Below are 13,070 nucleotides of genomic sequence, written 5' to 3'. Positions count from 1 at the left end.
AAATGCAATCAGAGGATGAGCATATTTTTTTTCTTGACTATGATTTTTCAGTGGTCTCCCATTGATTTGCAGTCACAAAGCATCTCTATGAATATCGAGACGTCCCAAATTTCCAATAATCCAACTTGCTAGCTGCTCTCTCTCTCTCCCTCTCTCTCTCTCTCTCATAATGTTCAGAGAAAACCTTCCCTTATTTGGGCTTCTGGTCCTATTTGCTCTCTTCCATGAAGCTTGTATTGCTAAGGGACAAAGCCAGGACTGCAGCTCTTCTTCATGTGGAAATCTCCTTAACATCAGCTACCCTTTTCGATTAAAAGGTGCTCCTCATCAGTGTGGATGTGATGGCCGTGAACTTGATTGCAAGAATAACCGTACTTCTTTGTTGGTTGATTCTGCGAAATTCTATGTCCAGGAAATCGATTATGTTAATCAAACAATTCGACTAATGGATGCGAGTTTACACAAAAACACGTGCTCCATTCCTCGTCTTATCCCAAACATTTATCATTATTATTATTATTTTTACAGTTTTTCTAATAATATGTATCTTTTGAATTGCACCTCACCACTCAACTCGCCACTCTATGTTGATGTCTCTCATTGCATCGGTAACTCTTATTCCGCACAAACCTACTTCTATGCGTATTGTGGAAACCTTACGGCACTTGATATTCCACAGTTATGCAGTATAGAAGGTACGATTCCAACTCGATTTCAGAATGCAACAGGCCTATCTGCTTTGGAGATTCAACAAGAATTGTTACAGGGCTATGAATTTTCTTGGTATTTTCATTATGATTGTGATTATTCACAGAATAATAAGAAATTGAAATATAAATGGTGAGAACCCAAAGGCGCTCCATAAAGCTTTTTTTTTTTTTTTTAATAATTTAATGTCACTTTACTTCCTAAGGGAGAAGAAAAATATGCTCAATTTTTCTTCAATATATAATTATAACTTACTCTCTTTTTTGACTTATATATCTTACCAGGTTTTGGGATTCTATTCAATTCATTAAGGAACTCTATTTTGGTATTAAAGACTGGTTCTTGTACTACGGTATGCCTTTAGGAGTTCATTAGTGTGCTTTCTATTAATTTACTCTTTTCGGCTTCATGTTGTGATCTGTTTTCTTGGGATTGTTTCGACAGGAGGAGAGCATACTTTCATCAAATCCATAGGTGCGATTGCTTTTTGACATGTTGGTTTGGATGATTTTAGAGAACTCGAGTAATGACAGCCAATAAAAAAATATAATAATGCCTAATACTAAACTAATTATCATATATCAAGTATAAAAATAGTTAAAATATATATTCACCAAATTTTGTTTGTTTATTTATTTAGTATAGGATAATATATCGAGTTGTTTTGATTTATTTGAAATTAATAAATTGCAATTTAGGATTTAATTTCCTCATATTTACTGTTTTATACCTTTGTCTTCTGTAGGAGTATTTATCCTAGGAAGAGCTCTACTAGGAATTGTATGCTTAATTGCATTTTTGATATACAAATTTGGCCCAGGAAACACGTTCATGGACGATGCCATTGAAATATTCCTGCAGAGTCACAATTTAATGCCTATAAGGTACTCCTATTCTCAAATTAAGAGCATGACCAATGGTTTTAAGGATAAATTAGGCCAAGGAGGTTATGGCACAGTCTTCAAAGGAAAGCTTCAGAGTGGCTATCCTGTAGCGATAAAGTTGTTGAGCAAGTCAAAAGCCAACGGGCAAGATTTCATGAATGAAGTTGCTACGATTGGAAGGATACATCATATTAACGTGGTGCAACTAATTGGATTCTGTGTGGAAGGTTCTAAACAAGCTCTTGTATATGAGTTCATGCCAAATGGATCTCTAGATAAGTTCATCTTTCCTGATAGAGAAAATAGCACCGTCTTGACTTGGGATAGAATATATGAGATTGCAGTTGGAGTAGCTCAGGGAATTAAATATTTACATCAAGGTTGTGACATGCAAATTCTACACTTTGATATAAAGCCACATAATATTCTCCTTGATGAAAACTTTATCCCAAAAGTTTCAGATTTTGGTCTCGCAAAATTGTATCCGGTGGATGACAGCATTGTATCTCTCACTGCTGTACGAGGAACATTAGGATATATGGCTCCAGAATTGTTCTACAAAAATATTGGTGGCATATCACATAAGGCTGATGTTTATAGCTTTGGGATGTTGTTGATGGAAATGGTGGGAAGAAGGAAAAATTTGAATGCATCCGTGGAGAATTCAAGTCAGATATACTTCCCGTCGTGGATATATGACAAACTCGATCAAGATGAGGACCTTGAGGTGTTAAATGCCATTGAGGGTGAGAAGAAAACATTAAAGAAGATGATCATAGTTGCATTTTGGTGCATTCAAATGAAGCCCATTAATCGTCCTTCCATGAGCAAAGTCTTGGAGATGCTTGAAGGCCCGATAGAGCTCTTGCAAATGCCTCCCAAACCTTTCTTTGGTCCTGAGGAGACGTTAATTGAGGATCACACTAGTAATAATTCTGCAGGAATACCTACTAGTGATTCGAATAGTATTGTCACCTTAGTTAAAATGTAATTAAATTATCAATAATTTTATTATTAAATGTTCAGGTATATCACAAGCTTTCCATCATTTAATAATTCTATTTGTTTTATAGGTAACTTTTTAAACGACTATATACCATGTAATCCTTATGTAAAATCTATCAATAAAATAAGATCAAATTTAAAGAGATCACTTTTAGTCCTTGAAATTTAAAGAGGCTTTTTAGCCCATAAAACAATCTTAAAGTGATCACTTTTAATCCCTAAATAAACTTAGGTTCGATTTAAGTTTCAATTGAATGATGGCATGCCAATTTTTAGTTTGGCCACATCAGCTAATGGACTAAAGTTATCACTTTAAACTTCAAGGGTTAAAATAGCTTATGTGTTAAACTTTAGGGACTAAAAATGTATTTACATTATAAATCAACTACTTCAAAAGGGTTAATAGCAATTGCATCAGTCCTTTAAAAATAGAAAAAATGTTCATTTTTACACATTTTTGCTAAAAAAATTATAATACTGTTTATTTGCAAAATTGTTATAGTAATCGTGTAAATATACACGGAACAGTAACTTTGTATCTGATGATGTTCGAAATCAGTAAGGTAGAATGGCCTGGCTTCGGTGGGCTGTTCAAGCGGTTGATGGCCTGCAAGGAAGAGAATGCGATCAAAAGAGGAGACCGGAGAAGACCGGTCGAACCCCCTCCGATGGAGAAGTTAGATTTGTAGAAGAATAAGTTCCAAGTGTTTTGGAAATGTGTCTCAGAGAAAAGACTTACCTTTGTCGGGTTCAGACCGGTCCCTTATATAGGGAGCCTGGGGCGGTTATTTGTCCAATAACCTCCCCAGAATTTACGGAAGCCAACTCATCCGGGTTAACCGCCTCAACGGATATAAAAACTATAACCGCCAGTGGGAGTCAACTTATTCAAGTGTTGTGCTATCGTCCATCTGGTGTAGAACTGTTTGGTCGTCCAAGGGTATCTGATGGCCGCTCATGGACGACCTTCATGGACGATCATATCATCCATGGGAGACTTAACTTATAGAGTGGCGCTGTTGTTTAATGGACGTTTCTCCTCCTTCTGGGTTGACTCTTTGATCAACCTGCGCTGTAAGCTCTGGACGAAACCTTTGGACGAGCTGGAGATGGATTATTTTCCGCTTCTCTATCAGTTGCCCCTTTGTTCAAAGGGTCGTCCAGGGCATCGTTGTGATTTTGGCCAAATTTCACTTTTTCGTACGCCACGTGTCGTGAAACTGTTGGTTGGCCAGTACTGTCGATCTCGTTTCCCAAAAGAATCGCCACGTGTCTATCTCTGAGTGGCGAACGTCGTTTCGCTGACCCTGTTGCTGGGGCCTATAAATAGTACATTCTCTTTCATGCCCCTCACTTTTTTCCTCATTCTCTCTTCTGCCAATTCGTCCAAGATTCTCGTCTAGCTCTCGTCCTAGTTTCATCAGGTATTTCCTCTTTTCTTCCCTTTTTTTTTTTTAGGCTCTCATTTTAAGTCTTCTTCATTCCAAACATGTCTTCATCTTCTAGTTTAGAGAGAGAGATAGACGACTACCTGGACGGCTCTGAGAGTGAGGGTAGTATAGGTAGTTCGTCCTGTAGTGATTCCTCAGACGAGCATTACTCGTCTGGGGTTCTTGGCATTCCTTTAGAGGAATTTCAGGAACAACGACGTAGGGCGGCTTCTGGATCTGGGGCTAGTTCGTCCAGACAGCCGTCTAGTCCTCCTCAAGACGAGGAAGAGGACGAAGAAGACGTAATCTATAGTTGTGCCCCAGAAGTAGCATCCACCTTAGACGGTGCTAAGTTAAAAACCCTTGTAGATAGATATCAAATTCCTAAAGACCTTAACCCTCGTCTACCCCAGCCTGGTGAATGGTGTTGTTCCCCTTCCTCTGGCTTAGGGGTATATACTTCTTACCTATTAGCTGGCCTTAGGTTTCCCTTAAACTCTTTTTGCAGAGACCTCTTCCAAAGGTTGGGTATTGGGCCAAACCAGCTCAACCCCAATGGCTGGAGGACGATAGTTGCCATGCAAGTATTATGGCGTGAGGCATTGGAAGGGAACCGTCCAATTACAGTGGACGAGTTCCTTTACTGCTATAAGCCCTCAGAGATCAAAAAATCTGCTGGGTTCTACCAATTTTCGTCCAGAGGTACATATTACAGTTTAATAACGGGCCGTAGTTCGTCTGACCGGCTTTGGAAAAAAGAATTTTTTATTATTTCTGGAAATTGGGCTGGGGACCCAGCTGATGTGGGTATTCCCCTCTTCCCACCTTTTACCAGCCCTCTAGGTCGTCTTCGTCCTGAGGGTATGTCTTTCTTTCCATTTTACCCTGTTTATCCCTTAAAAATTTTTTATCTGTTACTCGTCTAACCATTTATCTTGGTGATGCAGCTGTTGTTCGTCCACGCTTGGACAAGTTTTTCTTGGACCGGATAGACGTGGTTCGCACCTTTCCAGGAAGGACTTTCCACGACTTAGTTACCCTTAGTCGTCTAGCAACTTGGGGACTTGGTCCACTTCCTACTGCTGAGAACCTAAGTCACGAGGAGGTCACTCGTCGAAGTAAGTGTCGTCCATTATATTCTATTATTTCAGCTCTCTTTTCTTTTGATTTTCTTTTTTAATTTTTCTGATTAATTTTTCTCGTCATAGGGATAAGCACAATGAGGGAAAACAAGGAGAAAACAGTGGCTAGCGGGGACGAGGATGTTGCTGCCCCAACTCCCAAAGTGGCTTCCGTCCAGGCTGGGAAGAGGAAGTCCAAGACAATCTCAAGCAATGTGGACCTGGACGACCTTCCCAGTCGTCGTGGCCACAAGAAGCAAAAGCCAAGTAAGACTTCCCTTCCCAAGGTTCCAAAGTTCGTACCACCAACAGTGAACTTGGACGAGCCTGTGGACGTGGAGCCCGTCCAAATAGTTCATCCTGTCCAGTCTGATCCTCCCCCTGCTCCCAAAACTTCTCACAAGCCTAGCCCGTCTGAGCCCTCTGATCGTCCCTCTAATTTGGTTCTGGACGAGGGTTATGCATGGAGGACGTTCAAAGGGATCGTCACTGATCATGAAGTTAACGAATGTTACAACATGTCAGTGAAGGAGTTTGAGCGTTCTGGCATCCATGACCTTTTCAAGGTAAGTTTCTTCCTCGTCCTTGTGTGTAAACATTTAATTTTGAATGAAATGTCTAACTCCTTTTCGTCCAAATGCAGGCCATGTCAAAGTTTTATACAGCGACTTGCCAGGCCAAGGAGCTTGCTACAGAGGCCAAGACTGCCAAGGATAAGGCTAAGGAGCTAAGCCATGAGGTCTTATCCAAGAAGGGGGAGGTCATTAGGTTGACCGAGGACTTTAATCGTCTGCTGGGAAGCGAGACGAAGCTGAAGAACGATGTTGAGGAGCTCAAAGCTGACAACTTAGAGAAGGATACCCGCATCGTCCATCTAGAAGGACAAGTTGCAGAGCTTATCTCGTCCTTGGAGAAGGCACGTGAAGAAGCAATTGCTGCTTTTAAGAAGTCTGACGAGTATAAGAATCGTCTAGACAGTCATTATGCAGCTGGTTATGAAGACTTCCGTGCTGATGCCAAAGACGCATATCCTGATTTGGACTTCAACTCCTTTAAGCTTCCTCTTGCTACAGAGAGTTCCATGTTGCAGACGAGTTCCGAGGACGTCAATATCATGGACGATGCTAACACTGAAGTTACTCAGGACGAACCCAAGTGAAGTCTATTTCCTTAGAGAATTTATTTTTATTTGCTTTTTCATGGAAGTGCCCGTTGTTTTGGGCTTTTTACTTCTTTTTTCTTTTATTTTAAAGCTCATGCAAGTACAATCATCTCGTCCAGGATTGTGGACGAGCTTTATATACATATTCAAAACTAAAGGGGTTTTTGGACGTTGGTCGTCCACCCTTTGAATTTCATGAAAGAAATGAATAATTCTATTTTTACCTCCATTGTGTTTGAATATATATTTTTTCAGCTTTATGTATGAACTTTTTATTTTCATATCAGCAATGTGGTTCGTCCATCTAGGAATTCAGTTCACCTCGTCTTGTTCATGGGGGTGAATTTTATTACATCACCAAGATAAAGTATGTTGATTCCTTTGGCTAGATTTTCCATCATTCCGAAATTATGGACGATCATTTTGTCGTCCTGGATGATTAGACTTTTAGCGTTTCTCGTCCAAGGTAATGGATTGTTAAGCTAATTTTGAAGTCTTGGCTCGTCTGCGTTTCGGACGAACACTTTTGGGAATTCATCTCGTCTTGGGGTCTAGACGAGTATGCCCCTTTTCATCTCGTCCCATGTTCTGGACGGATGAATCATGCTTTATTTTTTTGCTTGGGTTTCATCTCGTCCTGTGTTCTGGACGGATGGACCTTTGTATTTTAGTTTGGGTTTCATTTCGTCCTATGTTCTGGACGGATGAAACTTTGTATTTAACTTGGGTTTCATCTTCGTCCTATGTTCTGGACGGATGAACCTCTGTATTTTAGTTTGGGTTTCATCTCGTCCTATGTTCTGGACGGATGAAACTTAGTTTCATTTTCAGGTTAGGTTTCACCTCGTTCCATATTCTGGACGGATGTACCTTTTCATCTTTCCTTTGGAGAAAGGTTTATGGACGATATATCCTTGCGTCCAAGGATTTCATTCGTCCATGCTTGCTTTCTTTTTGCGGATCAATCTGAATGAACATATAAGGATTCCAATAATATATTTGAAAACAATATATATATTTGAAAATCCAAACTTATGTAAACATTCGTCCACAGGCATGGCACATGCTTATTAGCTAGTGCCTTATTAAATTTAAAAATACAAACCAAATTTAAAAATACAAACCAACTCGTCCATGAATAGCACAAAAGTGAAAACACTAATGTACCTTCTAGGGGATTATTAAAATACTTAAAAACACTTGACAGTAGTAAAACACTTCTTCTCGTCCATACATCTCGTCCAAGGACACCGGTGAAGAGTCAGCACTTATTGATGGTACTTCTTGAGGTGCTCAACATTCCAAGGGTGTTCCAGCCTCCGCCCATCCAAAGCTTCCAAATAGTAGGATCCTTGCCTTTTGCAGTTGATAACCCTATAAGGTCCTTCCCAATTTGGGCCAAGTTTCCCGTAGGCCGGGTTTCTTGTTGCCAAGGTAACCCTCTTCAAGACGAGATCCCCAATGTTGAAACGCCTAGGCTTTACCATAGCATCATATTGTCTTGCCATGAGATTTTTGTACCTTGCTGTCCTTTGTTCTGCATCCATCCTGACCTCGTCCATAAGGTCAAGGTTAAGACGGAGCTGTTCGTCATTTTCTTCAGTTTGGTACTTCCTGACCCTGTGGCTCGTCATGTGTACTTCTGCTGGTATAACTGCCTCGCTTCCGTAGGCTAGCTTAAAAGGAGTTTCTCCTGTTGGAGTTCTCGCTGTCGTTCTATAAGCCCATAAAACACCTGGTAATTCATCCGGCCATATCCCCTTTGCCCCTTCGAGCCGAGTCTTGATGATCTTCAGCAAGGATCGGTTCGCTACTTCTGCCTGGCCATTGGCCTGTGGGTGGGAGGGTGAGGAGTAATGGTTCTTCATTCCAAGTTGTTCACAAAATTCCCTGAAGGGTGTGTTGTCAAACTGTCGTCCATTGTCAGACACTAGTACTCTAGGTACTCCGAATCTGCATACAATGTTCTTCCAGACGAAGTTCTTGACATTCTGCTGTGTAATTTTGGCTAAGGGTTCGGCTTTCACCCATTTTGTGAAGTAATCTATTCCCACCACCAGAAACTTCATTTGCCGAGTTCCAGTCGGAAAGGGCCCCAAAATATCTAGTCCCCATTGTGCGAAAGGCCAAAGGGCCATCATTGGTGTGAGATATTCTGCTGGCTATCTGGGAATGTTGCTAAAGCGTTGGCATTGATCACAGACTTTGACATATGCTTTAGCGTCAGTTTGGATGGTTGGCCAATAGAATCCACTTCGGATGACTTTATGGACGAGTGATCTGGCTCCCGAATGGTTCCCGCATGCTCCTTCGTGAACCTCCCTCAACATGTAATTTGCCTCGTCCGGAGCCAAACATCTTAAGAGAGGCTGGGAAAAACCTCTCTTATATAACACCTCGTCCATAAACACATACCTGGCTGACTTGACCTTGAGCTTCCTAGCTTCGTCCTTCTCTTCTGGAAGCCTTCCGTCCTTTAAGTATGACACTATCGGGGTCATCCAATTTCCTTCTCCCTCTATCTGCATCAGTTCTGGAAGGTCTATGCTTGGCATGTAGTGTACATCATTCATCTCGTCCAAGGCCTCATTTGCAGATGCTTCCTTCGCCAGAGTATCTGCCTCCACATTCTCTTCCCTTGGGATTTGAACAAAATCTGCTTTTTTGAATTTCTTCACAAGGCGTACTACCTTCCTTAGATATTTCTTCATTCTGTCTTCCTTGGCTTCACATGTCCCATTGACTTGGCCTATGACCAGTTGAGAATCTCCCAGGACAAGTATTGAGTCTGCTTCTACGGACTTGGCCAGTTCCAACCCCTTTAAAAGGGCTTCATACTCCGCTTCATTGTTAGTAGTCTGGTATTGCAGACGGGCCTTGTATTTCAATTTGTCTCCTTCTGGCGACTGCAAACAACTCCTATTCCTCCAGCATATAATGTAGACGATCCATCAACATGGACGACCCATTTGTTGTTGTACTCGCCTTCCCCCAGGTCTTCATAACATGGAGTGAACTCCGCAATGAAATCTGCCAAGGCTTGAGCCTTTATTGCACTTCTCGGTTGATATCGAATGTCGAATTCACTAAGTTCAACTGCCCACTGAACGAGTCGTCCTGCGGCTTCCAGCTTGTTCATTGCCTTCTTAAGCGGATGGTCCGTCATGACATTAATGATATGAACTTGGAAGTAATGTCTTAACTTCCTAGAAGCCGTTATTAGTGCGAAAGCCAATTTCTCCATTAGCGGATATCTTCCTCTGCTCCTCTGAGTGCCCGGCTAGTGTAGTACACCGGCTTTTGTATTTTCCCTTCTTCTCTGATTAAAGCTGAACTTACGGCATGTGGGGACACCGCTAAGTATAGGTACAGTTCTTCTCCTTGCACAGATGGACTTAATAATGGGGCCGTTGTAAGATAATCTTTCAGGTCTTGGAAGGCCCTTTGGCATTCGTCCGTCCAATCAAATGCCTTCCTGAGGACTTTAAAGAAAGGTAAACACTTATCTGTGGCTTTCGAAACAAACCTGTTCAAAGCGGCAACTCGTCCTGTGAGGGATTGGACTTCCTTGATACTCTTCGGTGGCTCCATGTTCAATATAGCCTGGATCTTATCCGGATTTGCTTCAATTCCCCTTTGGGAGACCATGAACCCCAGAAACTTTCCCGACGACACTCCGAATGCACACTTGCTTGGGTTCAACTTCATCTTATATCGCCGAAGTGTTTCAAAGGTTTCCTGTAGGTCATCTAGATGGCTTCCTTCGTCTATGCTCTTCACAAGCATGTCGTCGACATAAACCTCCACATTCCGTCCTATCTGTGGACGAAACATGTGATTCACTAACCTCTGATAAGTTGCCCCTGCGTTCTTCAAGCCGAAGGGCATTACTTTGTAGCAAAACAAGCCTTGGCTGGTAATGAAGGAAGTTTTCTCCTGATCAGCTTCATCCATCTTGATTTGATTATATCCTGAGAAGGCATCCATGAAACTCAGCAACTGATGGCCGGCAGTAGAGTCCACCAATTGATCAATGCGTGGTAGAGGATAACTATCCTTGGGACATGCTTTGTTCAAGTCCGTGAAGTCTACGCACATTCTCCACTTTCCATTAGCTTTCTTCACCATCACCACATTGGCTAACCAATCCGGGTAATAGACTTCCTTGATGAACTTTACTGTGGTCAGTTTTTGAACCTCTTCCTTGATTGCTTTGTCCCTCTCGGGAGCGAATACCCTCTTCTTCTGACGGATGGGCTTAAAAAAGAGGTATACATTCAACCGATGAGTAATCACACTTGGGTCGATTCCTGGCATGTCGTCATGACTCCATGCAAAAACGTCGATACTTTTTCTCAGGAACTGGATGAGGTCTTTTTTTGCCTTCTCCTTCATACATGTTCCAATTCTGGTAAATTTCTCTAGATCATCTTCTTGCAAGAGAACATCTTCCAACACTTCCGTGGGCTCTGCAATAACTCTTCTTTCCTCGATGCTCATTGTCTGCACCTGTTCGTCCAAAGCCATCATGGCTAAGTAGCATTCTCTAGCTGCCAACTGATCTCCTTGTGCTTGTCCTATCCCGTACTCCGTAGGGAATTTGACTGATAGATGGTAGGTCGAAGTTACCGCCTTCCAACTATTAAGAGTGGGTCTTCCAATAATGGCGTTGTATGAAGATGCACAATCTACCACAAGGAAATTGACTTCCTTGGTTATCTGTTGCGGGTATGACCCTACCACAACTGGTAATGTAATGGTACCCACAGGCTGCACCTTCATTCCTCCAAATCCTATCAGTGGCGAGCATACTGGACGAAGTTGATCTCGTCCAAGCCTCATCTGTTGGAAGGCGGGGTAGTACAATATGTCTGCTGAACTTCCGTTGTCAACTAACACTCTCCTGGTTGTATAATCTGCAATGAGCAGTGTAATGACGATCGCATCATCATGCGGGTGATGGATCCTCTCAGCATCTTCGTCGGTGAAGGAAATGGTTGGCTCGTCCTTTGATCTCGTCCTTGGTGATCGTCCAGAGAGCTGGACGCTTTGTACCGCTTTGAGATACGTCTTCTTTGACTTGGAAGATTGCCCCGTCGAGTTCCCTCCAACGATAATCCTTATTTCTCCTAGTGGGGGCCGGGATGATTCCTCCATTTTGCCTTTCAGCTTCTCATCTGTACGATCCCTTCCAACAAAGTGCTTCAACTTTCCTTGTCTGATAAGGTTCTCTATTTGCTGTTTTAGGTCATAACACTCATCCGTGTCATGCCCATGGTCCCTGTGAAAGCGACAATATTTGTTCTTATTGCGCTTGTTGGGATCCCCTTTCATCTTCTCTGGCCATTTTAAAGCAGGATCGTCTTTGATTTGCATGAGCACCTGATTAAGTGGAGCATTCAGGGGCGTATAGTTCTGGCTTCTTCCCGAGGGACCTGCCTTCCTGCTATCTCGTTCCTTCCTATCTTCCGTCCGTCCCTTCTTTGGACGAGGGGCTTGTTCTAAGTGTCGAGCTGGGTGCGCTTCCATCCTTTCAGCTCTTTTCCTCTTCTTGGCTATGATTGCATCTTCTGCATTCATGAAGTTCTGAGCCGAATGGACGAGCTCGGCCATGGTTTGAGGCTCCTTCTCATATAGCTTGTGGATAAATAAATCCGAATTAATCCCGTTGTGGAAGGCTGCCAGTAGAAGCTTGTCGTCCACCTCGTCCACACTAAGGGCTTCTCTGTTGAAGCGAGTGATGAATGACCGCAGGCTTTCGTTCTCCCCTTGTTCTATGGTCAGTAAGCTGGACGAAGAGCGCTTGTGCCTCTGTCCCCCGATGAAATTGTTAACAAACAATTTGCTTAACTCTTCGAAAGAACTTACGGAACTTGGGGGGATTTTACTGAACCAAACTCGTGCCGGGCCTTTAAGGGTAGTAGGGAAGGCTCGACACATGATTTCATCAGGGACCCCTTGAAGGTGCATTGTTGTCTTGAATGTTGCAATGTGATCGAAGGGGTCACGCGTCCCGTCATACGAGTCCAAGGAAGGTAGTTTGAACTTTGATGGTAGAGGGTGGCCATTGATGGAAGCCGTAAAAGGAGAGTCAGTCCTGTGGACCAAATCCTCTATAGGATTCGTTCTCCTCATGTTCTCCTTCATCTCCTCCATGACTTTCTTCATTTGGTCCATCTCCTCTTTCAAGTGTGGCACTGTCCGTGAAGTGGTGCCTCTAAACTGACTTCCAATCTCAGTATTCTGTGTGTCACCATGGCCTTGCGTCTGCCCTGCATGTTCCTCACGTGTCTGTCTCCTGTGAGTGATCTCCATCCTTAACTCCTGGTTTTGGCGAGTCAATTCCGCCATTGCAGCCGCCATGGATTGCATATTCTGAACGGATGACGTCTGCATGACTGGTGCAGATTGGCAATCACGCTGAGGATCACTTGAAGCGCCTCTGCTTCCCTGACGGCCAGGGCTAGTAGCCCTCGACCTAGTCCTGACCATCCTAACCCTTTTGTCGCGGAAAAGAAAGTCGCAAAACAACCTTCGCCTCCCCACAGACGGCGCCAACTGATGATGTTCGAAATCAGTAAGGTAGAATGGCCTGGCTTCGGTGGGCTGTTCAAGCGGTTGATGGCCTGCAAGGAAGAGAATGCGATCAAAAGAGGAGACCGGAGAAGACCGGTCGAACCCCCTCCGATGGAGAAGTTAGATTTGTAGAAGAATAAGTTCCAAGTGTTTTGGAAATGTGTCTCAGAGAAAAGACTTACCT

At 42.8% G+C, this 13,070-nt stretch overlaps 1 protein-coding gene across 4 annotated transcripts in view; it reads left to right on the top strand.

Annotated features, from left to right (window-relative positions):
* The window catches only part of LOC126720292 (rust resistance kinase Lr10-like), a 76,515-nt gene continuing 63,445 nt past the window's right edge, over window positions 1-13,070 (top strand). Inside the window, exons 1-4 of one of the 4 annotated variants that reach the window (XM_050422625.1) lie at window positions 1-840; window positions 993-1,060; window positions 1,153-1,182; window positions 1,454-2,476. In XM_050422625.1, coding sequence (XP_050278582.1) covers window positions 170-840; window positions 993-1,060; window positions 1,153-1,182; window positions 1,454-2,476 — 1,792 coding nt within the window. In that variant the 5' untranslated portion in view covers window positions 1-169. Of the gene's footprint in view, window positions 841-992; window positions 1,061-1,152; window positions 1,183-1,453; window positions 2,641-13,070 lie in introns of those variants that run through there. The other 3 variants (XM_050422623.1, XM_050422624.1, XM_050422622.1) reach the window with 3 other exon arrangements.

The sequence above is a fragment of the Quercus robur genome, chromosome 4 (genome assembly GCF_932294415.1).
Source record: "Quercus robur chromosome 4, dhQueRobu3.1, whole genome shotgun sequence".
Classification (NCBI taxonomy): Eukaryota; Viridiplantae; Streptophyta; class Magnoliopsida; order Fagales; family Fagaceae; genus Quercus; species Quercus robur.
This window is presented reverse-complemented; position numbering and strand designations above follow the sequence as displayed.